This window comes from Hemicordylus capensis, chromosome 2 (genome assembly GCF_027244095.1).
Source record: "Hemicordylus capensis ecotype Gifberg chromosome 2, rHemCap1.1.pri, whole genome shotgun sequence".
Classification (NCBI taxonomy): Eukaryota; Metazoa; Chordata; class Lepidosauria; order Squamata; family Cordylidae; genus Hemicordylus; species Hemicordylus capensis.
Genome location: NC_069658.1, coordinates 97,397,092 through 97,422,824, shown reverse-complemented (window position 1 = coordinate 97,422,824; position 25,733 = coordinate 97,397,092). Strand labels below are relative to the sequence as shown.

The window sequence follows — 25,733 nt, the reverse complement described above, 5'->3', positions numbered from 1 at the left end:
TTCCCAGAGTTTTCCCTGACTCTTGAACTTCTCGTTTGAGAGACAGAGAGTAGTGTGCCTTCCTATAAGATAGGTCACTTAAGAACTACACGTTCCAGAGTTCATGCTGGCATTTTTCATGCTGGCATTTCTCTGTGCACCTGAAAAAGTCAATAGGGCAGCAGGAAAGGGAACAAGCACAAGCACAGGCAAGCAGAAACATCGATCCCAGAGTGGGAGACATTGCTGTTGCTGTTGCTGCTAAATCTACAGGCCCCAGAAGATATGTAAGTAAATAAGATAACCTTAGAGGCTCTACACATGAGCAGTGTGTGTAGAGCCAAAAGCAGGTTTGCAGGGAGAACGGACTCAACCGCTCTCCCCACAGATGAGCAGGGACCCTCCCTGGGCAACCGGATCAACCACCCAGATGATTACCAGCTCCATCACGGAGCTGGTTGGAGCGGTGGGGCCTCCCAGCAAGTGTGTGGTGCCTTTTGGGGAGCCCCCCCTGATGTCGGGAGCCTTGTTGTTGCCTCCCAGTTGGGACGCTATTCGTGGGTCGTTGCAGCGCAAAGCCACGCTGTGACAATTCACGATCATTTAACCCGCTTTTCGGGTGCTCTCACGCCTGAAACCCAGGTTAAGTAAGCGGACTTGCCACTGAGCTGTTGCTGGGAGCTGCATGGTTCTCACTGCTGCACATGACCAGCCAATACCGGGCTGGGCTCTCCTAGCCCAGTTTAGGCTGGTCGTGAGTATAGCCTTTTAGCTGACACATTTATAAGGCTATCAGATATTTATACCCAATGGGGTTTTGTGATAAAAACTCTTCAGAATTCTGGACACTTTTAGATTAGTGCTATGTTTCATATTAAAATACATGCATCATAGTATTTCTTTATTGAAGTAAATGTTTGTTTTAAAAATGTATGTTGAAAGTGCCTCTTTGCGTGACATAATGTGCCCTTTTGAGTTCAGCCTCCCTCCCACAGCAGTGAAATTTGATCTTTAAAAAAATGTCCTGGGCCTCCTCATGGGTCCTCCTCCTTCTGGCTTAGGCAGCATAGTCCTCAAAGCCACCTGTCTGCCCTTCATGCTGCAAAGCTCCACAGCCCTCTGCACTTGCTTAAAATAGCTCTCTTCTTTATTACTTCAGAATAATCCAGGGATTATTTCAAAAATAAATAAAGTAATAGTATGATGAGTGAAAATGTATCTAATATACCACCTATTATGAAAAAAACTATTTATCCTTTATAATACAAGCATCCCCCCATCTGCCCATATGGAGCAATTGTTCAGTAGTGGGTAGGGATGTGTAGAATAATTCGCAGTCAGAAAGTTCCAACTACAAACCAAGCTATTCCAAGCTTGGAACAGAGCACCCTTAAAAGAAAGGGCCTGTTCTGAATTCGGAATGGAATGACCCCGTTTCGACTCGGAACACTTGGAACATTCTGAGCACCATTTGGGACTGTGAAATTGCAATCTGTTGTCTGTGCACATGCAGTAGCCATTTGCGTGGTCAGCATCACCATAACAACAACAACAACAACAACAACAACCTGTATAATAATAATAACCTGTAGCCAAAAATTGGTGGGACCATCAAATTAAAAAAGTGGTCAAAAATGAAGATGTAAAAATATTATGGGACTTCCTACTACAAACAGACAAACATCTGCCACACAATACACCAGATATAACTGTAGTTGAGAAGAAAGAAAAACAAGTCAAAATAATTGACATAGCAATACCAGGGGATAGCAGAATAGAAGAAAAAGAAATAGAAAAAATCACCAAATACAAAGATCTACAAATTGAAATTGAAAGGCTGTGGCAGAAAAAGACCCAAATAATCCCAGTGGTAATTGGCGCCCTGGGTGCAGTTCCAAAAGACCTTGAAGAGCACCTCAACACCATAGGGGCCACAGAAATCACCATCAGCCAATTACAAAAAGCAGCTTTACTGGGATGATATCTATAACAACTGACAATAAAATTCTGGCATCCCAGGTCCTTGGGAAGGACTCGATGTCTAGATAAAACAAACCAGTCAATAACACCTGTCTGACTGTGTAAACAAGAATTATTATTATTATTATTATTATTATTATTATTATTATTATTATTATTATTATTATTCGATTTCTATACCGCCCTTCCAAAAATGGCTCAGGGCAGTTTACAAAGAGAAATAACAAATAAGATGGCTCCCTGCCCCCAAAGGGCTCACATTCTAAAAAGAAACATAAGACACACACCAGCAACAGTCACTGGAAGTACTGTGCTGGGGGTGGATAGGGCCAGTTACTCTCCCCCTGCTAAATAAAGAGAATCACCACGGTAAAAGGTGCCTCTTTGCCCAGTTAGCAGGGCTGCTGTGCATGCGCAGAGGCCAGAAAAGTACAATTTTGGAGTCCAATATGGTGCTCGGAATGTTCCGATTCAGAACTGGGTTGTTCTGATGGAACGATCCAGGGTATTTGCATTCCATTTCCAGCTGTCCTATGCACATTCCTAGTAATGGGGGCGTCGTTGACTTTTACTGAGCACTTTACATGGAGAGGGTGAGAAAAATCTAATACAGTGTATGTATAAATAAACCTGTGCAAAACTTCAGGTTCTTTCAAGGCTCCTTAGCTTATCAATTCCAACCTTGTCCCCTCTTTTTTTTAGTAAATCAAGATGCCATATGTCATTACCATGCATAAGAAAAAAAATCTTTTCATTAAACAGGATACTAGAGAATTGACTCTTAAATGATTAATTAATATATTGTTATTTACAATGACCTGGCTATAACCAGTTCACTATATATCCTACCATGATATAATACAGTGTGTATATATATTTGTCTGTTTCTGTTTAAGTAAGAGCATCACATATGGAAGTAACAGCGGGTTCCTTTTTGTTTATGACTTGTATTCATGTATTTACAGATTACTGTTGATATAATGTATTCAGTAGTATTCTTCACTCCAGTTGTAATCAGAATTAACCACAATTAATGTATTATGATATATTTATCCATATTTCCATTGTAGCTTCCTGTATAGAGAAGTGATTTTTTAAAATGCCTGACTTCCTTTCATATCTTTAAGGGATCCCAAATGATGCTTCTGCCCAGGGAAATAAATAAATAAGATGGTACCCTGTCCCCAAAGAGCTTTCAATTAAAAATATGCATAAGGTAGACACGAGCAACAGCCACTGGAGGGATAGGGCCAGTTGCCCTCCCCCTGCTAAACAAAGAGCATCATCACTTTTAAAAGGTGCCTCTTTGCTCAGTGAGCAGGGAATACTACCCATGTTCTTTATAGCAGCAACAGTTAAAAATGCAGCAGGGACTCTTCATATTCCAAATAGATTACCTATAACTTTTAAGTGTATGACTCTGTTTTTCATTTCTATTAAGACTGTCTCTAACTTTCAAGAAATGTCTAACTGAATCTGTTGCATTTTCACCGTGCCCATTGCAGGGCGCATGGACCCGATGCTGTTCTGATGGCTGAAGGCAATCGTTTGGCTGAGTTAACCCAGTCTCAGATGCTGCATATTGCCCAGCAGATTGCAGCCGGCATGGTTTACTTGGCATCACAGCATTTTGTGCACCGTGACCTTGCCACTCGAAATTGCCTCGTCGGTGAAAACCTGCTGGTGAAGATTGGAGATTTTGGAATGTCAAGAGATGTGTACAGCACAGATTACTACAGGGTAAGAGACAAGTTGCTTGTTATACCAACAGCTTTGGTCTGCCATCTTGCTGAGAGCTGCTATTATTATCCTATTTGCAATGCCAAGATGCTCCTGTTATTAATCTATGAACCAGGGAGTATTAAAGTGACATTCAGACATTCTCCCACCAACATGTGTATATAAGCACATGTGGGGGAAAGTGGGACTGTGCCAACAGATGATGCCTCCCATTATCAATCCACCTGCTTGTGACTGCATCTGCCCACCGTAGCCATACATCAACTTAGTGTGAAAGGAGCTCAATGCAAGTACAACTGTACAAGTCTAAAGCTTACCCAAAATTCCCAATGATGGGCTAAATGGGAAGACCCTTATGGGAGGAGGGAAATAACATGTGATGCTCACTCCTAGTTCAAGGCCTGAATAAATGCATGCATACATGCAGTGGCTTGAATCCAAAGGTGTGTTTTGTCATGCAGAAGACATTTCCCACTGTACCTGTGCATACAAAGCTGTATGTATACATGGCCACTTTCTCTCTCATATTTATATTATATTATATTATATTATATTATATTATATTATATTATATTATATTATATATATAACTTGTGTGATCACAGTTATATCTTTGACTACCAGATTCTGAGGACAAATAGCAAGAAATATGTGAGTCTTTCCATACAGCAATAAGCTGCAGAATGTTAGAACATAAGAAAAGCCCTGCTGGATCAGACCCAAGGCCCATCTGTTTCAGCATCCTGTTTCACACAGTGGCCCACCAGATGCTGCTGGGAAGCCCACAGGCAGGAGCTGAGGACATGCCCTCTCTCTTAGTGCTACTCCCCTACAGCTGGTACTTAGAGGTATCTTGTCTCTGAGGATGGAGGTGGCCTATAGCCCTCAGACTAGTAGCCACTGATAGACCTATCATCCATGAATTTATCTAAACCCCTCTTAACGGCATCCAGGCTGTTGGCTGTCACCACATCTTGGGGCACAGAATTCCATAGGTTGATTAGATGTTGTGTGAAAAAGTGCTTCCTTTTGTCGGTCCTAAATTGCTTGTTCGAGCTGTGGTCCTATTGTACTCCACAATTGGGATGTCTGCCCCTGCGTAGACAGGACCTCAGAACCTTCTAGAGCTGTAAGGTATAAGCTTTTGGGCAGTAGCCCTGCCCCCTTGGTGACACACATATTACCTCCCTCAGTTGTCTTCCAACTGCCACAATAGAAACTTCAGGAGACCTTCTGACACACTTGGTGTGAGGAGAACTGTGAACAATAACAACCAAACAATCCTCCTTACCCTTTCTCTTCAATTTAGTTTTTCATTTATTCTAGCTGTCTGTCCTCTCATTTTTCAGTCATTCTCATTTTATGTCTTTGTTTAACTCGCCCCCTTCTCTTCAGAGATCCCGAGGCAGGATGTGGCTGCTGGAGTCTCTCTTAAGAGCTGCCCTACTTGCTCTGGTAAACTCTCCATTTCAGACAGGCACGAAGAGTGCTTAGCGTGCCTTGGAAACCCACCAAACCGACTTCTGCACTATTTGCCAGGGCTTTACTAGACAGGCCTGATGCAAACGTACTTCCTGCCTCTGTGCTTTGCTAGAAATTGGGGCGGCAGGATACCTCCCCGCCGCCCCTTCTTGCTCTGCAATGCAAAGGCTGAAAGAAGTCTTCTGCGCACGCGCACGCGGCGCGGCGCGAAAGCTTCACATCTACCCGATGCGATGGGTAGACCGGGCCTCCGACCGCCAGAGGCCCGGTCTACCCGCCGGGACGAGGCCGGGTAGACCCGTCGTGTCGGTGAAGTTTGCGCGCCGCGCTGCGTGCGCGTGCGCAGAAGACTTCTTTCAGCCTTTGCATTGCAGAGCAAGAAGGGGCGGCGGGGAGGTATCCTGCCGCCCCAATTTCTACAAGAACTACTGGCGCTGGAGGGGGCAAAGCAGCGGGAGGGGTAAGTAAACCCTCCCCACCCTTAAGGGGACCCCCTGCACCCGGACCGGACTGGCCAGGTCCGAACCAGTCCGGACGGTCCGGAGGCCTTTACAATGGCCTCCGGACCGGTCCGGACCCACCCCTATTCCAGTGTATCATCCCTGCTACCTTGTCATGCCTTTGTTTGTAGTCAGTCTGTGCGATCTTTTGACAACAGCTGATTAGGTGGTCCACTGTTTCATCTGCTTCTTTACAAAGGTGGCACTTGCTGTTTGTTGTGGATTTTTCTACTTTTGCTCTTATTGCATTTGTTCTTAGTGCCTATTCTTGCGCAAGCAGTATTAAACCCTCTCTTTCTTTCTTTCTTTCTTTCTTTCTTTCTTTCTTTCTTTCTTTCTTTCTTTCTTTCTTTCTTTCTTCAAGTTGCCATTCTTAAGCCATTGCCAGGTCTTGTTGATGTCTGATTTTCCACTTATATTATGCAAATATTATTATTTTTATTTTTATTATTATTATTATTCAATTTCAGTTTCTATACCGCCCTTCCAAAAATGGCTCATTATGCTTATGACAGACCACATTATGAATATATTTGGGTAGAACCTAGGTTTGCAGTCACCATGGGCACAGTTACTGGGGACCTGAAAAGAGGGTAGGGCTGTCTACAGTTGTTAGGGATGTGCAAACAGGTTCGGTTCAAAGGTTTGAACTCAAACAGGGCATTGAATTGGTAATGCTGGTCCGAGTTTGAACAAAACAGAACCTGGTTCTATTTGAACTGGTTTGAACTGGTTCAAGCTTCCAAAACTGAGTGCCAACTACCACCCAAACCCCAAAGCAATCGGACACTCCTACAATATTTAATGATTTTTTGAATTTTTAAAATGATTTTTCTCATAGGGTATAATGGGGACTCGAACCAGCCATTATTCCCTATGTGGAGTACCAAGGGGCACAAAACTAGCATGTGTGGTAGGCAACCAGGGGTGCCTACAACCCACCAAATGCCAAAGCAATCTGACACTCCTGTGATTATTAATGATTTTCTGAAGATTATTCAGTTTTTGCATTTCTCCCATAGGGAATAATGGGGATTTGAGAATGCCCCACTCCCCAACTTTGAGGGGTGCCAGGGTTACCCCAAAGTGGGTCTGGGGGCATGGCTTGTTTGGGCTCCACTCCCCCCAGGCAGCCCCAAGTTTGTAGGATTTATTGTTGTTGTTTTTTAAATTATTTTTCGCCAGCTTCTCCCTCCATCCTGGTGAATAGCTGGCTAATCTCCAAAGGGCAGAGGACAATAGGACCACTAACAAGAAAGTCAGGTTGCTTACCTGTAACTGTAGTTCTTGTAGTGGTCCATTGTCCATCATATGACCCTCCCTCCTACCCACGCGGTCACCTACATGTTATGCATGATCATAGGCTAGTCACTTCTCTCTCAGTGTAACCTACTTCACAGGGTTGTTGTGAAAGAGAAACTCAAGTATGTAGTACACCGCTCAGGGCTCCTTGGAGGAAGAGCGGGATATAAATGTTAAAAATTAATAATAATAATAATAATAATAATAATAATAATAATAATAATAATAATGGTGGTGGTCAGGGACTGAGGGAGGTAATCTGTGATGGGCTATATGTGTGTCACCAAGGGGGTGGGGCTCCTGCCAAAAAGCTAATAACTTACAGCTCTAGAAGGTTCCGAGGTCCTGTCTACGCAGGCTCAGACATCCAAAGTGTGAAAGCCAATGGACCGCTACAAGAACTACTGTTACAGGTAAGCAACCTGACTTTCTTGGCAATGAGTTTTTCAAAGCTTTCATGCAAGTTTAGAATATGCTGCATTCTTTTGCTGTCTGGAAAAACCCTGTCAATTTATCTGGGGTATTTGCCTGGCCACTGTGTCATACAGTATGCTGGCTTAATGGGCCACTACATTGACTCAGCTGTAAGTTTTTATATGAGATAGCTTTTTAAGCAATTGTTTATTTTCCCCTCATAATTAGATTACAAGAGTCTTCTGAGTGGTGAGAGCTGTTGGTAGGGCTCATTTGACCTGAATAAGATACAGGCATTTTAAAGGCATTCTTATTGGTCAGTTTGATCTATCCTGTTGGTGTAATGAAACTGATATAAAATATACAGTCACACTATCTATCCTTAACTTTGAGGGAGACCACATCTTATTGGAGGAAGAGCTCTGTTGGAGGAGTGCACCACAGCTGACAATTAATAGTTTCTCCTTTTAATTAGTTGCACACTTCTGGAATGTGTTGCTTCTTTCCAGGCTCACAATGTCTTCTTTCCTGTGATGACACAATTCTGTTTGTGTTTGTCTGAATTCCGACTTGATTGTGAAGCAGAGGTCAAGTCATTGGTTTTGAACCAATTTGTTAGATTTGCAAAGGACTTAACCAAAGATAAAAGCATCTATGCAAATTGATTATTTACTGCTGTCTTTGTTGTTACTTCCTTTAATGAGGCAAATTGCTGTGGTTATTGTAATGCAACAAATCATGGCTAACAGCATTCTGTTTTGATCACATGTAAATGAAAGGTCATGTTCATATGGCATTATGGTCAGAATGTATAATTGTGTCTGCCAGCTCATTCTTCATTTAGTGGGTGATTCTATAATAGGATGGAACCTATTTTGAGCTGGTTTCTATTGTTTGTGAGAGACGGCATCAAAAGTGAATAGTTACATATGGTTACTGGTGAAGTAAAAGAAGTTCCACACAAGGACAGTATTTATTTTCAAACAGCTGTTTTAATTAAGAAGAACATTTTTATTTTGCTTTGCTTTGTCTGTTTTTTCCTTCATTGATCCAAATCTAGCAATTAGTAGACATCTGAACTAGATTTCTGTCACAGTGTTATGGAACATTGGCTTTCTGAGCTAGTTCATCATTGCAATACAAAAGTGACATTACATCATATGAGTGAATGGACATGGCATGGGGAAATCTGGTTGGTATGTGACTGTATGATTGCAGCATGTTTCAACAGTTGGCATCCATTGTTCCTTCAGCATGCACATTTGAGCCTTGCCTGACATCTGTGCGTTAGGCGCACAGTAATGACAATGAGCATAGTTGCTTCACACTTAGCAGATTTGGCAATTAGAAATAGAAGAGGAAGTATAGATCCATTTTTCATTCATCAGTACACCTTTCATCCAAACTAGTCAATTTTCAGTGAAGCTGTGATCAAAAACAGATCTTCCAACACCAGTGGTTTTCAAATGGTATTCAAAGAACTCTGGGATTCCTCAGTGAAAAGATCAGTAACGGCGGACAGGTTTCACTGAAAGGTATCTTGCCTTTCACTTCTGAGCTTTCTTTGCAATGCACAGATGCATGCAGAGGAGCATTGGGCATATTCTAGGGTGTCCTTGCAGTTCACACTGGTGAAGCCCAAAAGAGAGCCCCAGATTCTTTTACAACACAAATAAGTTCTGTTGCATTCATAGCTTCTGCAGCAGACAGATCAAGGTGGAAACATGAATAACAGACCACTGTTCTATTAGCCATATTTCCACTTGATTTGGCATACAAAGGCAGACACTATGACTTCAACATGCCGCAGCTTCCACACCAGCCTAGCTTGAGTGTGGGAGGAATTTTTTGGAAGAATGGTGAAGGTCCAGCTCAGACAATTGCTCAGTTCTTCCAGACTTTGAATACGTTCACACAACCAGGCAGGAGGATGGTGGAGAAGGCAAGCTCCTCCTCCCACCATAGAGAAGCTGGCTCAGCCCAGAAATGCATCAGATCTAGGGCGGCCACATTTCTCCCTGGCAGCCTCTCGGAGCTAATGCACTGCAGGGCATTCTGGGATGGAACACCCGTGGATTAGAACAATCCCTGGTTAGCCAGGTGACCGTGAGCAACTAAACGAAGCATGAAGATATGTTCTGAGGAATATAAATATTCATGAATATAAGTGGCACTTATATTCTCAGTTCCTGGCAGTCACCAGGACTGGGAGATATGTTGCTAAGGGACCCTTCCTGGGGCTTTGGTGGAACTGTCAACTGGGCTGGGTGGTAAAAGCCCTCCAGCCCACATGCATGCTTCTATGACCAGGCACTCTCATGAGAATGGTCTGCTCTGGAACAGGATCCATTTTTGTCGCACAAGAAGAATCTCTTGTGTGGTTTATTCCTGCTCTAGAGCGATGGTTCTTCTCATGAGGTTTGGCTAAGACCAAGCATGCTTGCACCAGAGCAAGAGGCTGGGGCCCCCTTCCCCTACCAACTTGTATGAAAAATGGAACAATACTACCAAAAATTTAAGGGGGCAATGCTAAGTAATCTTGACCTATTCCTAGCAGTCTCCTCCTATCCATATAAACATAAGCACTCATACACAGGACAAGGATGCAGGTCTAGCGGGGAGGAAAAAAATAGAAGTCCTCAGAGAAATGGGATGGGGAGGCCATGCGTTCTCTGACATATCTGCTAGAGAATGGGTCAGTGTGGGAGGGTCATAAATGGCCTTTGCCAGTAACAAACTCATTCTGTGAACATATGAGGAAAAGTAGAGGGATTACTTGTGCAGTCTCTTTAACCAGCACAAGTGGGAAGAGAGAGACCTAATCCTCTCTTCCCAGGGGATGGGGCGGGGGGCACAAAACCCTTCCTACTAAACTGCAGAAGACAGTGGTGTGAGCAGTGTGAGGAAAGGGTTAAAATGTCTTTGCCCTGCTCAGGGTGGGCAAGCACTGCCAAAAAGGCATGATCATGCTGAGCATGCCCCTTCTAACACTGGGGTCAATCACTAGCGTGCTGCTGCTTTCCCCACAGTTTGGCAACGTGAGCAGAACAGAGCTTGCCAGGATGCAGCCTGGGTGGAATAGGAACATAGGAAGCTGCCATATACTGAGTCAGACCATTAGTCTTTCTAGCTCAGTATTGTCTACACAGACTGGAAGTAGCTTCTCCAAGGTTGCAGGCAGGAATCTCTCTCAGCCCTATCTTGGAGATGCCATGGAGGGAACTTGGAGCCTTATGCATGCAAGCATACAGGTGCTCTCTCCAGATGTAGTCTCCCATTCATATGCAACCAGGGTGGACCCTACTTAGCTAAGGATACAAGTCATGCTTGCTACCACAGGACCAGCTCTCTTGGAGAGGGAGAGGTTCCTCTGCCCAGAAGCCGGAGGTTACTAAACTGCAGTTAGTCAATCATCTGCCTCATGATTCTCAGCTTCACAGATTAACCACAGCTTTGTCTACCCAAGCTTTCATGCTATATCCGAATGGGGCTAAGAAGGGTCATTTAGGACTGAGGTTGAGGGTCACATGAGACTTAGGCTGACCTCATTCTGCATAAATGTGAGTGAGAATACCCTGCACCCCCAGGCCAATGGCCAATATGCAAAGCTGTATGAGTTCAGTTGCTGTCATACTGTAGTTTCCCCTCCCCTCTCAGGGTTGGCCACAAACAACCCCCTGCCAAAGTACAGGAGCTGCCTTTTGGACAATCCAAGTTTGGGTCAGCAAGGATCAGCAAATTATGCCTAACTAACTGTGTATGGACAAACATATTTTGGATTAAAGCTGGTGACTAAATATGATGAATCAGTGGTGGGGTGCGGGGACACTAGCTTCCAGCTTTTTTTATTATTTAATACTGGCATACTCTGCCACTAATTGTTTAATCAGCTGTTCATTTGCCTGTGTAGCTCTTAGCTCTGCAATGTGCAGTGCAAACAAGTGCACTGGTTGCTGATGTCTACATAATCATCTTTATTAATGTGTTAGAACCTGGCACTCTATGATGCCTGCACTGATTTGCTGAAATATTAGTTTGCATCCAAGATTATTGTCTGCCGTTTGCCTGTTTAAAACAAAAATAGGCCCAGCCTCTTGTGCTCTTTCAGATTGTTAATGATATTCTGCATGGTGTCGGCACAGCTATTAAGAGCTGCTGCAGGGACAACTGTGGAGAGAGATAACCTTTGGATAATTGGCATGTTGTGTTGCTGCATGGTGTTAGCTACACAGGATTTGTTTGTTTGTTTGTTGAGAGGCTGCCGGGAATCGTAGTGAAGCTAAGATGGAAAAGTACCTTAATTATCTGGTGTAGAAAACCAACATGTAATGAAATGATGGTTTTATTTCATTCATTCATTCATTCATTCATTCATTCATTCATTCATTCAATTTATATACTGCCCTTCCTAAAATGGCTCAGGGTGGTTTACACTAAAATCAAAAACACATAATTAAAATAAAAAAACCATTTAAAATCAAATTAAAATTAAAACTAGATATTAAAAGCCAGGCTAAAAAGATGGGTCTCCTGAAGGCCTCCAAGGAAGATAATCCTCTCATATTCACAGGGAGCGCATTCCACAACCTAGGGGTGACAACTGAGAAGTGCCGATCCCAGGTAGCCACCAGATGAACCAGTGGCACCTGAAGATGGACTCCTCCTGATGATTTTAAAGAGCAGTAGGGATCTTGTAGAGAAAGATGCTCTCTGAGTCTCAGGTAACCCAGACCTAAGCCATCCAGGGCTTTAAAGGTAATAACCAGCACTTTGTAGTTTGCCTGGAAACATATTGGCAGCCAGTGCAACTGTTTAAGAACAGGCATAACATCGTCTCTCCAGGGTAGCCCAGAGACCAATCTTGCTGTGGCATTTTGAACTAACTGAAGTTTCCAAACTATATACAAAGGCAGCCCTACATAGAGCACATTGCTGTAGTCAAACCTGGGGTTACTAGCTGGTGTACCACTGTTTCTACGTCCTTGTGTTCAAGAACCAGACCACCTGAGCCTCAAGACACAAAGGACCTGTAGTGGTTTTTCTCTCATCTCTTCCCAAAGGTCAAACAGAATTATAAGTAAAAATGTGTGTTCTGTGTTCTGAAGAATTCTTTTGAATCTGCAAAATGATAGCCTATTTATAGGACACATCTTCTTCAGCTTGAACTGAGTTTGAATTTCACACTAGTTGGAATCCTTGCTTTCTTTTGCCGGAGGGTTTCACTGCTGAGTTTTATTCTCTTAGGATTTGGGGTTTCCCATCTTTCAGTCTGACACCCAAATTAGGTAACTCATTAGCACTTTTGCTCAAGTGAATTTAGCAACAGCGGATTTGTTCACTTTTTAACTCTCAGGAAAGGAACAAAATTGAGTGATTGCAGCTATTTGCTTGGAGTTATTGCTTTATACATTTATTCATAGAGAACTACAAAATAAAGTATGTAGCATTAACTGGATTCCCCCCCCCTCCTCCTCCACAAAACATTAATTGAGGTCAATCAAGGTTTCCCAACACAGGTTTGGGAACTGTGTGTGCTCCCAATTTTTGGTTGCGTGGAAGCAAGGTCTAAGGTCCCTGCTATCTTGCTTCCACACAATCACTTCTACCCAGGTTTTCCTTGAGGGGATTCTTCCGATTGGGCAACAGTGGGCTAAGGGAGCCTAGCCCACTTTTGCCCGATCGTCTGTTGCCACGGGAGCCATGTGGCTCCCGGCAGCAAACCCTCCTAATTCCCCCTCCATTTAGACGAGGTTAGTAGAGCGAGCGTTCCGCTAACCCTGTCTTTTCGATCGTGTGTTGATGTGGTGTGGCTCCACACCATGGCAACACACGAGGAGACCCCTGCCAGGAGGCTGAAACAATTTTTAGTTGTATGGAAGCAAGGAGGCGAGTCTCACGATCAGTGAGACTCACTGGGGAAGGGGTTTGCTGGGAGAGTGGGCTTAGCCTGCTTTTCCCACAGTCGTGGCCACCCAGGGCTGCTTTCCTGCTCGTCTGCGGGGAAAGCAGGCTAAGCCCACTCTCCCAGCAAACCCCTTCCCCGGCAAGTCTCACTGATCGTGAGACTCGCCTCCTTGCTTCCATACAACTAAAAATTTGGAGCGTATTCATTTCCCAAACCCAGGTAGAACACAGTTTTTGATTGTGTGAATGACCTCAGTATTTCTTTAGTTCCAGGCTTTCAGACTTGGTTTGGTGTGGTTTTGCTAACACTGTCCCCCAAAATCTCTGTTAAATTCTGTAGGTTTCTCTTTCTGCTAACATAGAGTAATTCACAAAACACTTCTAAAGGTAACGCGAATGGATTTACCAGCATCAAAAATAGGGTTGGTGATCTCTAATTATATAAAAATCCCATTTGTTCGCTTGTTTTATATAAAACCTTATAACAGTAATTAAAATGTGTATTAATGTTCTGAAACATTTTGCTAGGAGACTCAGTAGAGATTGTCAGTTCCCCTTGTTTACCCCATATTGGCACAGAAATTATCTGATCTCTTCCTCAAAAGGCCAGACCTTCAACAAGTCGGTTCAGGAGTTCTAAAGTAACTTTCCCGCTTCCCAGACTTAAACTAAAAGAGTGATATTTAAGCATTCTGCAGCCACCACAGCAAACATTGCACTAATCCTTAGACACCAAAAGACAAAAAAGTGAAAAAGCATTCCTACACAAGGAATGTTTTTAGAGGTTTTTTAAGGAATTCAATAAAACCAGAGATGCTTCCTAAACCTTGGGAAGAAAGAATTTTATCTAACCAAACTCTTGAAAAGCTTCTGAACCCACAAACACAGCATATATGTAAGTTTAGTTTATTAAACTCTTCATAGGCAGATCAAGTCTATAATAGGCTTAGTCATAGGATTGCCGGCAGTGTAGAAGAAGCACACAGCCTGGGTATATAGTAGCATAGGAAACTGCCATATTCTGAGTAAGACTATTGGTCCATCTAGCTCAGTTTTGTCTACAGAGGCTTCTCCAAGGTTGCAGGCAAGACTCTCTCTCAGCCCTATCTTGGAGATGCCAGGGAGGGAACTTAGAACCTTCTGTTCTTCTGAGAGCGGCCCCATCCCCTAAGGGGAATATCTTACAGTACTCACACATGTAGTCTCCCGTTCATATGCAAATAGGGTGGACCCTGCTTAGCAAAGGAGATAAGTCATGCTTGCTACCAGACTCATGATTTTCTCACTCCTGAATTTCTGTTTCCTTGCAAAAATTAAGGTAGGAGGTGTGGAGAATGATTGTGTGCGAGGCAGCAGATAGGTAGGAAAAATGTGCTCTATCCAGATCCCATTCCCAAGTTTTTACCAAGATAGGGGGGGAAAACCACCTACCCAGCTGTCACCTCACACACAATCATTCTGCTCACCTCCTACTGTTTGCAAGCACTTGACCAAAAATCAGGAATGCACCTGACTGCCCTGCCCTGCCAGAGCTCGTATGATGCTCTGAAGGGCATGGTAATATTTCTGAGTCCCCCAAAGACTATCCCCATGTCCCTTGAAAGTTTATTTAAAGTAGTCCAATTAAAATTCTAAAATTCAAATAAATGCTAGTGGAGCATAACCATGGTGTCCTTGTATATTACATCAGGAGACTGAAAGCTTCCATTTGCTGTTTGTAATTAACTATATTTTCCTGTGTTGTTTAAACTTGGAGCTTTCCCAGACAGCAGGCTTTGCCACAGGTTTTCTACAAAGCATTACTGCAACTTCAAATTTGCCCCAAAAAAACCTGATGCAAAAAGTGGTTTTTTTAAACTCCGGATATAAATCGGGCTACACTCTAATACGTGATGAAAAACCTGAATTGTGTGTGAAGTGCTCCTTGATAGCTCGCTGGGGCTTCAGGGTAAATTTGACTGATATGTGAATGCATATCTCAATTCTGGAACAGATGCGAACTAAAAGCCAGGTGTGACAAACGTCTTGGGAAGGTGATTTGGATATGAACGTCAACACATGACATTATTTATTTATTTTACATTTATATCCCGCTCTTCCTCCAAGGAGCCCAGAGCGTTGTACTACATACTTAAGTTTCTCCTCACAACAACCCTGTGAAGTAGGTTAGGCTGAGAGAGAAGTGACTGGCCCAGAGTCACCCAGCAAGCATTATGGCTGAATGGAGATTTGAACTCGGGTCTCCCTGGGTCTTACCGGTCCTAGTCCAGCACTCTAACCAATACACCACGCTGTTAATATTTACCTACTTCCGTTTCCTTTATTTCTTTAAATGCATTTTCTTGTTGGTGTTTATTCATCTCTAGTGTGTTAGTGCCATAAACATGAGTTTCGTGATTATTTTTTCCTAGGGATATCTTTTATAGGGGAAAGCACTTGCCTGTGAATTCAGATTGAGCAAAAGACCAGCAGGAGAGGAAGCAGGTTTTTAATCCTTGCCAGCCATTTGTGTGTCCAGATTCTGCCCCTAGCTACCTTTCTTCTGAAGGAGTAAAAGATACTCCTATAACTTTTCCCCTGAGTGGAGAAGCAGTTTGGGAGGGAGCAATCTTGAGCAGTCAAACGCAGGTGTGGAGACAGGCTGGCGGCAGCCTGTGTGCGGCCACCACCGCGGCCCCCTGGCCCTGCCCCCACGTCTGATGTCAGATGTGGGGGCATGGTCTCCCTTCCAAATGGGGCCACGCGGCCCTGTTTGGAAAGGAGATTGGCCCATACTGCTTTGAACAGTACTGGCTGGCCAGAACAACTCACCCTGCCTTAAGGCTGAGAGAGCCGTTCCAGCCACGTTGCCAATGCAGCCCTGCTGTTTTGGCAGGGGGACAAGGAGCGGCTCTCCCTGCCTTTAAGGCAGGGAGAGTCACTCTGGCCATGCTGAAAACACAGCGTGGACTGATTTCAGCTCCAAATGGGGCCACACAGCCCTGTTTGGGACTGAAATAACACCCCACATCTGACGTCAGATGCAGGGGCGTATCTGGGGCAATCCTCGCAGCCCCTGAGCCTGGGTTCTTTGAATCCGTTCGCCCAATGGTGGCTCTGCCCCTTGGTCAAACACCTGTCAATGGGAAGATTGAACAGCCCCCTCCTTTCTTGTAGTCTATGGGCCAAGGGTGCAACAATTAGTTGATAGATACATTTTGAGTGAATAAACAGGGTAGTGTATTTTGGATTGCTTATGGCCCTAGTAGAATTATTAGCTATGATGACCTTTGACAATGAGTATCTGTCATCCCAAAAAACCAATTTATTGTGTAAAAAATAGCTTTAAAATGCATAAGAAGCAACAGTGACCGCATGGTGGCCAAACAACTGTACTAATCCAACATTTTCTATCTGAAGTAGCAGACTGACAGCTCAAAGTGAAATAAAGTTTTTCCATGGTAATATTTATTATTTTATTAGTATTCTGAAAGCATTACTCTACACTCAAAAAATCACAGCATTTCTATAGAAATTCAAAGGAAACTCCAAAGTTTTCAAGCAAAGTTCTTTTAGCTAATGCTAAAAGCCATTGTCATCACCTGCCTGTTTCAGTCATCCTCATCTTCATCCCAGCTTGGTTGTGACGTCGCCCTACATGGCATCTTGTCATGCGTGTCAAACCATTCTTCATACAAATGAATGTGAGTATAGCACAAGCCTGTGTGCATCTGCAGGACAAAAGTTCAAGAAATGAATCAGGAGGTTGTTTCCTAGCCATCCACTTTCATTTTTAGCTTTCATTCTGTTACTTCAGATAGAAAATGTTGGATTAGTACAGTTGTTTAGCCTCCAGACAGTCACTGTTGCTATCTTTTACACAATAAGCTGGGGTTTTTTTCCCCATGGGGAAAGATACTCATTGCCAAAGGTCAATGGCTAAAAGGTCTACTAGGGCCATAAGCAAACAATCCAAAAAACACTACCCTGTTTATTCACTCAAAATGTACCGATCAACCCTTCTGGCCCAGAGACTATCATCCTCCACTCAAGTCACCTTTGACTGCTTTGCACCGTAATCTAAAGCCCTTATTAAAACCATCACATGACTACACGTACTGTATACACCCTGGCACACCAGAGATTTCTTAAAAACAGGCAAATATTTAAGAATAAAGTAAACATAAGTTGATAAATATTAAGGTGTGTATATGTTAGATATTGAAGTAATATATCAGTGTATGTCAGGCTCTCAATATAGCCATCCGCCTTCCGCTGCCAAAGGAGGTTGAGGTGGCCTAAGGGTTCTCAGCTGGGGGAGCTTTAAGGCTTATGGGCAGGGCTTGTTCCATTTACCAGTCCCACCCTAGTGTTGTTACTCCCAAGGCTCAGTGAGTCCCAGGGCTCCTTCCACGCTGAGCCCTCCTCCTGGACTGGCCCCTCATCACTGGCCAGTCCTCCCTTATATAGCTCCTGACAGCTGGGGCAAATCTCGTGGAATCTCTCTCCCAATCCTGCAAAGCTACGCCATGAGCCCCTGGTGGCGCAGTGGTAAAACTGCTGCCCTGTAACCAGAAGGTTACAAGTTCGATTCTGACCAGGGGCTCAAGGTTGACTCAGCCTTCCATCCTTCCGAGGTCGGTAAAATGAGTACCCAGAATGTTGGGGGCAATATGCTAAATCATTGTAAACCGCTTAGAGAGCTCCGGCTACAGAGTGGTATATAAATGTAAGTGCTATTGCTATTGCTATCTGTCAATGGTGAGGCAACATCTCCCTCCCAGGGCTAGTGTGAACGCCTCCAAATGGACATATTGTTGTCTACTTCTTCCCCTGCCTGAAAGGATCTTCCCTGTAAGACCCAGGCAGGGGAAGCCCCAACATGAAGCATTTACTCACAGCCATCAGCTCCACCATGGGAATCCCCCTACAGTGAAAATCTCATCTTCTTGACCTAACTTTCTTCAGCAGTGGGAAGAAAACAAACAAACAAACAAACAGACAAACAAACAAACAAACTTCTATACCACCCAAACTTTCGTCTCTGGGTGGTTAACAGTCCTTTTCCCCCCCATTTTGCTTGCTAGAAAGTAAAATCTTCTCACAAAATAATAAAAGATGATACAATCCAATACTCGCACACATAAAAGGAAACTCTGATTTCCCCTCATGTACTACCCACTGAGCTCTATCAAGTTATGCATTTCTAATCAAAGCACCATTCTTTTTGTCTGTCACTAGCTTGCCTCAAAATCACCCTGCCTACTGTTTATCTAGAAGGTGGGACAAACTCGGCTTGTGCCGCTTCAGCGAACTTTCATTGCCCTTCTTAGAGGCTTAAAGGGCACAGTAAATTTGTTTTACATTTACTTAGCCCTGATAGAATTATCGTGTTTAATACATACATTTTTGCTAGATCCTTATCTCACATTTTCAGGTAAAAATTTTAGTTATCCCCCCTACTCAGTAGAATAGTAGAGACTGGAGCCCTGTGTGATAGTGATTCCTGAGAATCTGAGCTCAGTCATTCCATGTCGGATCCATTCAATATCCGGCTTCTGTGCATTGTAGGTGTCCTTGTGACTCTCTCAACTGTTTGCTAAAGATAGTGGCAGTGCAATAAGCCCAGAGGGTGATCTCACTTTGCCTGTTCCTAGTACAAAATGCCTATTCATTAAGAAGAGTTAGTGTATGACAGCAGGATTGTTATTCTTCTTTACATAATTATTGGAGCTTTTGCTGCCAATACAAACGCAGGCGTGCTAGTGCTTAAAGCAAGGGGACAAGTTGCCTTCCTTGCACTTTAGAAATGTCAATCCTAGCAGACACCTGCAGGTCTCAGCTGTCACCACACAGCTGCATACCTGTGTGGGCGACCTGTGTAGAGGTCTCGCACAGGAAAAGAGAGTGAGAGAGAGCTGGTGACGAGTCAAACAGCTTGCCGAGGCATCCTTGTGGGTGTTTGTATCGAACTGTCACAGTTTGAAGGCTTTTTATTAGATGCTATTTTGGCAACTGGTACTCAAATGAAATTAGCTCCTTCCCCTACATTTGCTTTTCAGTTCTGCTCCGACGTCACAGCCAGGTCTGGCCATTGCATCATGCCAAGATCTAGAGGATGACAAAGGGGTTTTCAGTGGCTGGAGAGTGGGTGCCAGAGTCACCACAGTGACTGGCTTTATTTTTAGCCCTCCTTCAGTGGCTTTTTTTCCATTCTTCACCATTTACCCCAGAGTAGTCCTATAGAAATATGTCCTGAAGTAAGGGATTCATGGACAGAAGACTCATAGCCACATTGATTGAGTGCCTCTGCTGGTCCTAAAGGACGTACAGTGTGGGAACGGTAGGAGATGCATCTTCCAAGGTTAGACCTGCATCTGGAATGCCACACAGGAAAAACTGCTTGTGGGGCAGGGCACTTGTGAACAGAAAAATATGGCCAAAAAGAAAAGGGTTGAGCAGCACTACTTCCCCCTCACCCACCCTCCTCCTCCTCCTCCTCTAAATCACAGCTTTCTGGCAAAAAACAAAAGCAGGTCTTTGTTACAGGCATCTGCATGTAACATGTAGTTTCCCTTTATTTCCAGCCTACAACCAGACATAATTCCAAGAGCACTCCCACATTTAAGCATTTGAAGGGCATTTTCTGTTCCTTCTGGCTCAGTTGTGCTTGTGAATAAATTTTCCCAAGTCCTGAACCTTTCTAATCTGCATTGGAAGCACTTGTGTATAAGATATAGTTTGTCCCATGAATTGGACAGGAATATGGAACAGAGCAAGGAGCAAAAGGCCAGAAGGAGATGAATCATGAGAATATGGCTGTTCAGGGGCGGAGCCACCATTGTGCAAACAGGTTCAAAGAATTCGGGCCTCTGCTCTTCAGGGGCTGCATCTCATGCCCCAGCCACGCCCCATCTTGACACCAGATCGGTAGGATGGTTTAGCTTGCAAACAGGGCCATGTGACCCTGTTGTGAGAAAAATCAGCCAGCGCTGCATTTGCAGCATGGCCGGAGCGGCTCTCCCTGCCTTTAAAATGTGGTGCTGGCCAATTTTGCTCACAAATGGGGCCCCACGGCCCCATTTGTGAGCTAAATCCAGGCAGCGCTGCATTCACAGCGTGGCCAGGAGCAGCAATCCCTGCCTTTAAAAAGCAGGAGGAGCCACTCCCAGCCACATGGCTAACCTTCGCCCCCTGCATCTGACATCAGACTCTGACTTCTGATGTAGGGGGTGGGCTTAGGGGGCTGCAGACGTGGGCTGAACCCAGGCCGCTGCTTGCCTCCCTCCATCACTGAGGCTGTTATATCATGGGCAGTATCTGTTGTGGGGGCAGTTGGGAATTTGGTGCTCACTTGCTGAAGTGAATAGGAATTCTAACCCAGTAGCAATGAATGAATTGTTTTTATCTAGTTCTACCAGTGGTGGCCCAAGTTCCCTGTTGCAGGGTGCCAATTCTACCTTCCCTTGTACATGCACCCTCCTTCCCCTCTTTCTCTTTATTTTTTAAGCAGTGACAACAATAATGTGCATGCATACACACTCACACCTCTGCTGCCTTCTCCTTTGTAGCAGCAATACTCACTGCTGCACAATGCTCCTCTGCCTCCTTCCTCACACACTGCTGAGCTGGCTGTAAAAAGGGAGAAGAGTGTGGAACAGGAAATGCGGAAAGGACTGTAGGGTACTGGAAATATTCCATATAACATCTCCAGTACTCTTCTGTCTTTTCTACATTTCCTTTTCTGCTTTCCCCCACTTTTCATAATCAGCCCAGTGGTACATGACAGAGGAGGTAGAGGAGCGTGTACAAGCAAAAACCAGGAAAGGCCCAGCTCTGAAAAATGATGCAGATAAGTTAAGATGGCAGCTTGCATACTGCAAAGTGTCTTGCAGACATTTTTGGCATCTCAGGAAGCGTTGCATGCTCCTAACACAGCGTGCAGGCAGTTGTCCAAGAGCGCTCTTGCACGAATGTAGAAAACTGCAAGAAGGCAGTCGTGCAATGGTACAGCTGATGGTGCAGCCATTGGAAATAAGGGCCATACCATTGTGCAACTGCATTCATGCAGTTTCTGATGTTTGTGCAAGAGGCTACTTGCACAACTGCATCCACACTGTGTTAGAATGCAGCAGTTCCTGCAGTGCCCAACACACTCGTAAGATGCTGCACAGAATGTGAGCCAGCATATTGATATATAAAGATAAGATATCTATATATTAAGATGGCAAAGAAGGAGAGGGGGAAACAGAGTATGAAAGCAGGTTTGGAAGATCCAGTGCAAGGCTGGCAAGAGGAAGATACAATCACTCTTATGTGACAGCAAGTTTATCATCACCAAGCACTATGAATTTTTTAATTCAAAACTCTTGGATCTCGAGGGTCTGCCCTCACAAGTTGAGATGTTGTTTTTGGCACCCAGATTTGAAAGCTCAACCAAGAGCTTTCTGCAGCTGTAATTTTAATTACATAGAGACACTCCCCTGCCTTCTGCCGAACAACCAGCCAGTCTTATAGGAATCGGGAGACTGCTGGGCATGGGCAGGTTAAATTATAGTTATTAGGAAGAAGCTATTTAAAGATCCAAGATGACTATCTTTCTGAAGAGCAAAGCCCCCAGATCCCCCCAAATGCAAACCAAAATAATTTTTTGCTTATCATTCCAGACATCCTCTTATTTATTGCTGCTTGCCTTCAAGTGCCAGTGCATTGTCCTAATGCTCTATTGCCTACTAAAGAAACAGAGTATTAGCCTTTCTCCTCCAATTGCTGCCCTGCTAGTGAATAGTTCACCACATTTTGAAACAAGGAATTCCAGTGAGATGTTCTAAACTGAGGGCAGGCAGGGGTGGGGTTGGTAAAGGGTTGTTTTACTCCCTGTATACTTTTACCTGAAGAGAGTAAAAACACTTCCGGAAACACTGAAATTGCACACGAGAGTTGTGTGGCCATATGGCTATTATTAGTGGCTGTCCAATCATGTAACTCCCTTGCATAATTTTAGCATTTCTACAAGTGTGCACTTTTGCAAATGCCATTAGGAAGATGCAGCAGTGCTCATTGTGAAGTAAACACACATGGGAGGCTGCATTGTACCTTAGCCCCTATATTCAGACAATAACATGCACGCATGAGATGAAACATACATGCAAAGATTGGGCGTTTCACTACTGTACCTCCCCTCACTCAACTGAAAAGTACTTTCTTTCCTTAAAGTCTGATATGGATGTTGCTGAAGTGAAAATGGATGTGAGGGAAGCAGGTGCACATGCTCTTGGGAAATTTGGCCCATACAACATCACAGTAGAAATCACTAATTAGGAATGTGTAAAACAAGGATATTAATTTTATACTCACATGTTCTTTATACTTACATGCTGCTATCATCCAATAGGGAAAGTGTCTTACATCTATTTCACAGGAAGGAGGTCCATAAATCATGGACTAACCACAAGGACATCTCTGGATTCCTTCGTAGATGGCATTTGATGATATTGTTAAGAGGGTGCTCTCCAACAGTGTCAAAGTGGGATATACCAAATGAGATAGCCTTGTGGGGCCAAGACACTTAAAGACTTTATAGGTCAAAGCCACCTTAGAATATTGCCTGAAATCTATGAAAATACACAGATGCTTATGCAATCAGCTGCCAGTGGCTCAGTGTGAAAAATCACTGCATTCCATTTCAGCCACAGCCTGGAAAGGAAACTTTCCATTGGAGCTCATAACATTGCTCAGTTCCTAGTCATAAAATTATTACTTACAATGGTCAGTTCCAGATATATGAGAGAAGCATTTGCAACTGCTTCATCAGCCTAGATATTGCTGCAACCTGAAGGTCTGAACGTAGCCAGAGCATCCCAGAACTTCAAGCCTGAGTGGCCAGGAGTGAACAAGCCTTGATGCTCCAGGTCATATGAACCACCACTACAAAAGCCCTGGCTGTATTCAGTTTCAATTAGCCTGTCCTCATTTTGTTACCAACCACCCTGAGCCATATTTGGAAAGGCAGTATATCAATCACTCAATCAATCAAATAAATAAATAGCAGACACCAAAACTACATGGAGAGGGGCAGAAACAAATTCATTTTGCTCAGCTTCAAAAGATTGCATACCTTCTGTGAAAAGAAGCACCAATGTTCTTCGTTTTACTTTTCACTTTGTGGCTTTTATTGCCAGCAACTCCTGTGTTGAATACATCCAGACTTCTGCTTGAATGGAAACTTTACTAGCCTTTTCGCATATAGCTGTTTACACAACTGTGAGGCCAAAACAACAAAAAGTATCAGCTAGAGAGCTACAGTCCCAATGCCAAAGGGTGCAGATGAGATTCACTTGGAGAAATGAAGACGAACGCTGGTAGCCTTTTTGATCACATGCTTGCCCTTTGTGGAGATATATTTTGTCCTGAGTTATGAACAAATGATGCCGCTCAAATCTAACCTAGATATAACATGCTACAGTCAGTGAGGCTATTCACACACAAGTGCAAAACTGGTCGAAGGTGGCCCAGCCTGGTTTTGCATGCATGAACCGCCAGGATTGGGCTCAGTTCTGGCGGCACCACAGCAGCAAACCTACCTACGAAGCCTCCCCTCAAAATGGAGTTAGGAGAGAGCGCGTTCTCCTAACCCTGTTTTTCTGCTTATGTGTCAGCTGCAGCTACTTGCTGGCAGACTCGGGGCGAGGTAATAATGCGCTGCCCACTTCCCATAATGCGCTGCACACTCGCGCGATGAATTATTTGAGCTCCAGGGGGCCGGGCAACAAAGAGTGGTGCGTCCCAGCACTCTGATCCTTGGAGCTGCCAGCAGCAGCTGGTGTTTGTCTGGGTGGGCAGACTGCTCGTGAGAAAGGGCTCACTATGTGCCTTTCAGTTCAGAAACAGCTGAATCCAGTCTTCAGTCATTAAAGATGTCACCATCTAGAATTATTGATTTCCTTATGGGAATTTGGTGACAACATGAAGGATAACTATCTGCAGAATGCAAGCTACTGGCTCGTGTTGTTTAGACAGAATGGCAGGCATGAAAATCTGTCTGACAAACATCAGTGGGATTCCTTTAACACCAGAACTGAGGCAAGTTCCCCTTAAGTATGGTCTTCTAAATAAAGCACCTGTTGCCCAGCTGGGTTTATACTAGAATTATACTAGTATAATTCTATACCAACTGGGTATAGAATTATACTAGTATAATAGTATACCAACTGGGGTTCTACTAGAATGCATAATCAACCTTTATTTTTGTTCATAGAAGTCAGTGGTGGATGACTATAAATGCCCTAAGCCAAGGTTGACCAACTGGCAGACAGAATATAACCCCAAATAATATGACCCCTGCCAAATTTTAATCAGGGTATGCTGGGGGAAAATGCCTAGTTTCCCTTAGCAAGAAGGGAAAAGTGTGCAAACTGCAAGAGAGAAATGTAGTCCCATTTTTACATTACGTACCTGGGTTTGGGATGTGAATGTTGGAGCTACACACACACAAAAAGAGTCTTGCTGGTCTATGTAACCCACCTTCCTATTTCCCATGGGGGGGGGTAGCCAGATGCTTCTAACAACTGCCTTCCAGCACTATTTGCCCCACTGCCAGAAACTGCCACTTACAGCAGGGGGTCTCAAACTGTAGCCCCCTCTGCAGATGTTGACCTAGAATTCCCATCATCCTTGGCTCCTGGCTGTTATGACTGAGGGTGATGACTGAGCTGGAGGGCTGCCGTTTGGGACCCCTGGCATAGCACCACTGAGCCTGCAGGTTCTATTTAGCAATGGTGGCAAATTGCCCTTGATAGACCTATCCTTATAGATTCCACTATTCCCTGAGTACATGTGTTCCAAACAGTGAAGCCTTTATTACTACATATCACCAGTGTTTTTGATTGATCGGGATAAAATGATGATTGAACAACGTACTTACACCTCCTGGGAGTGTCCCCCAAGGCCTGCCAAGGAATTGAGCCAAGGATAATTGAGAAATGCAGTCAGACCTCTTTTTGTGTGCTCTAGCACAAAGCTCCAGCTTAAAGATATATATCTAGGCCCTTGATCACCTGTTTCCTCCCCTGCCCACATTGCCTAATCCATCTATATGGCCAGGCCACCACTGAAATGGCATTCTATGGTATCTACATATCCATAAACCAAGTTTAGAATAGCTCCATAGTACATTTTCACAGACTGGCCTTCTCACAATTTGAATTCTGTACCCAAAGCAAGAAGGCTTCAAATCTGAGTCGACTGATGACTGATTACACTGTCCCAGACTGAGGAAAACATCTCTGCCCAAAGCAGATAAGGGGGTACATTTTTTCATGTGTGCGTGTGCACACTGTCAACTGCACATTATTGTCTGTTAGTGGGAAATATGGGTGAGCATTTCTATCCCTGTAGTAACATATTCATCAATACCATTTCGGCAAAAAAGCAGTCCCTTCCCTTGTGCCTTTC

The 25,733-nt window shown here is 44.0% G+C and overlaps 1 protein-coding gene across 11 annotated transcripts in view; it reads left to right on the top strand.

Moving 5' to 3' along the window:
- Nucleotides 1-25,733, top strand: part of NTRK2 (neurotrophic receptor tyrosine kinase 2) — a 270,371-nt gene that overhangs the window by 226,846 nt on the left and 17,792 nt on the right. For all 11 annotated transcript variants that reach the window (XM_053302944.1, XM_053302943.1, XM_053302941.1 and 8 more), the window contains one exon: nt 3,465-3,699. In XM_053302944.1, coding sequence (XP_053158919.1) covers nt 3,465-3,699 — 235 coding nt within the window. The remainder of the gene's footprint in view (nt 1-3,464; nt 3,700-25,733) is intronic.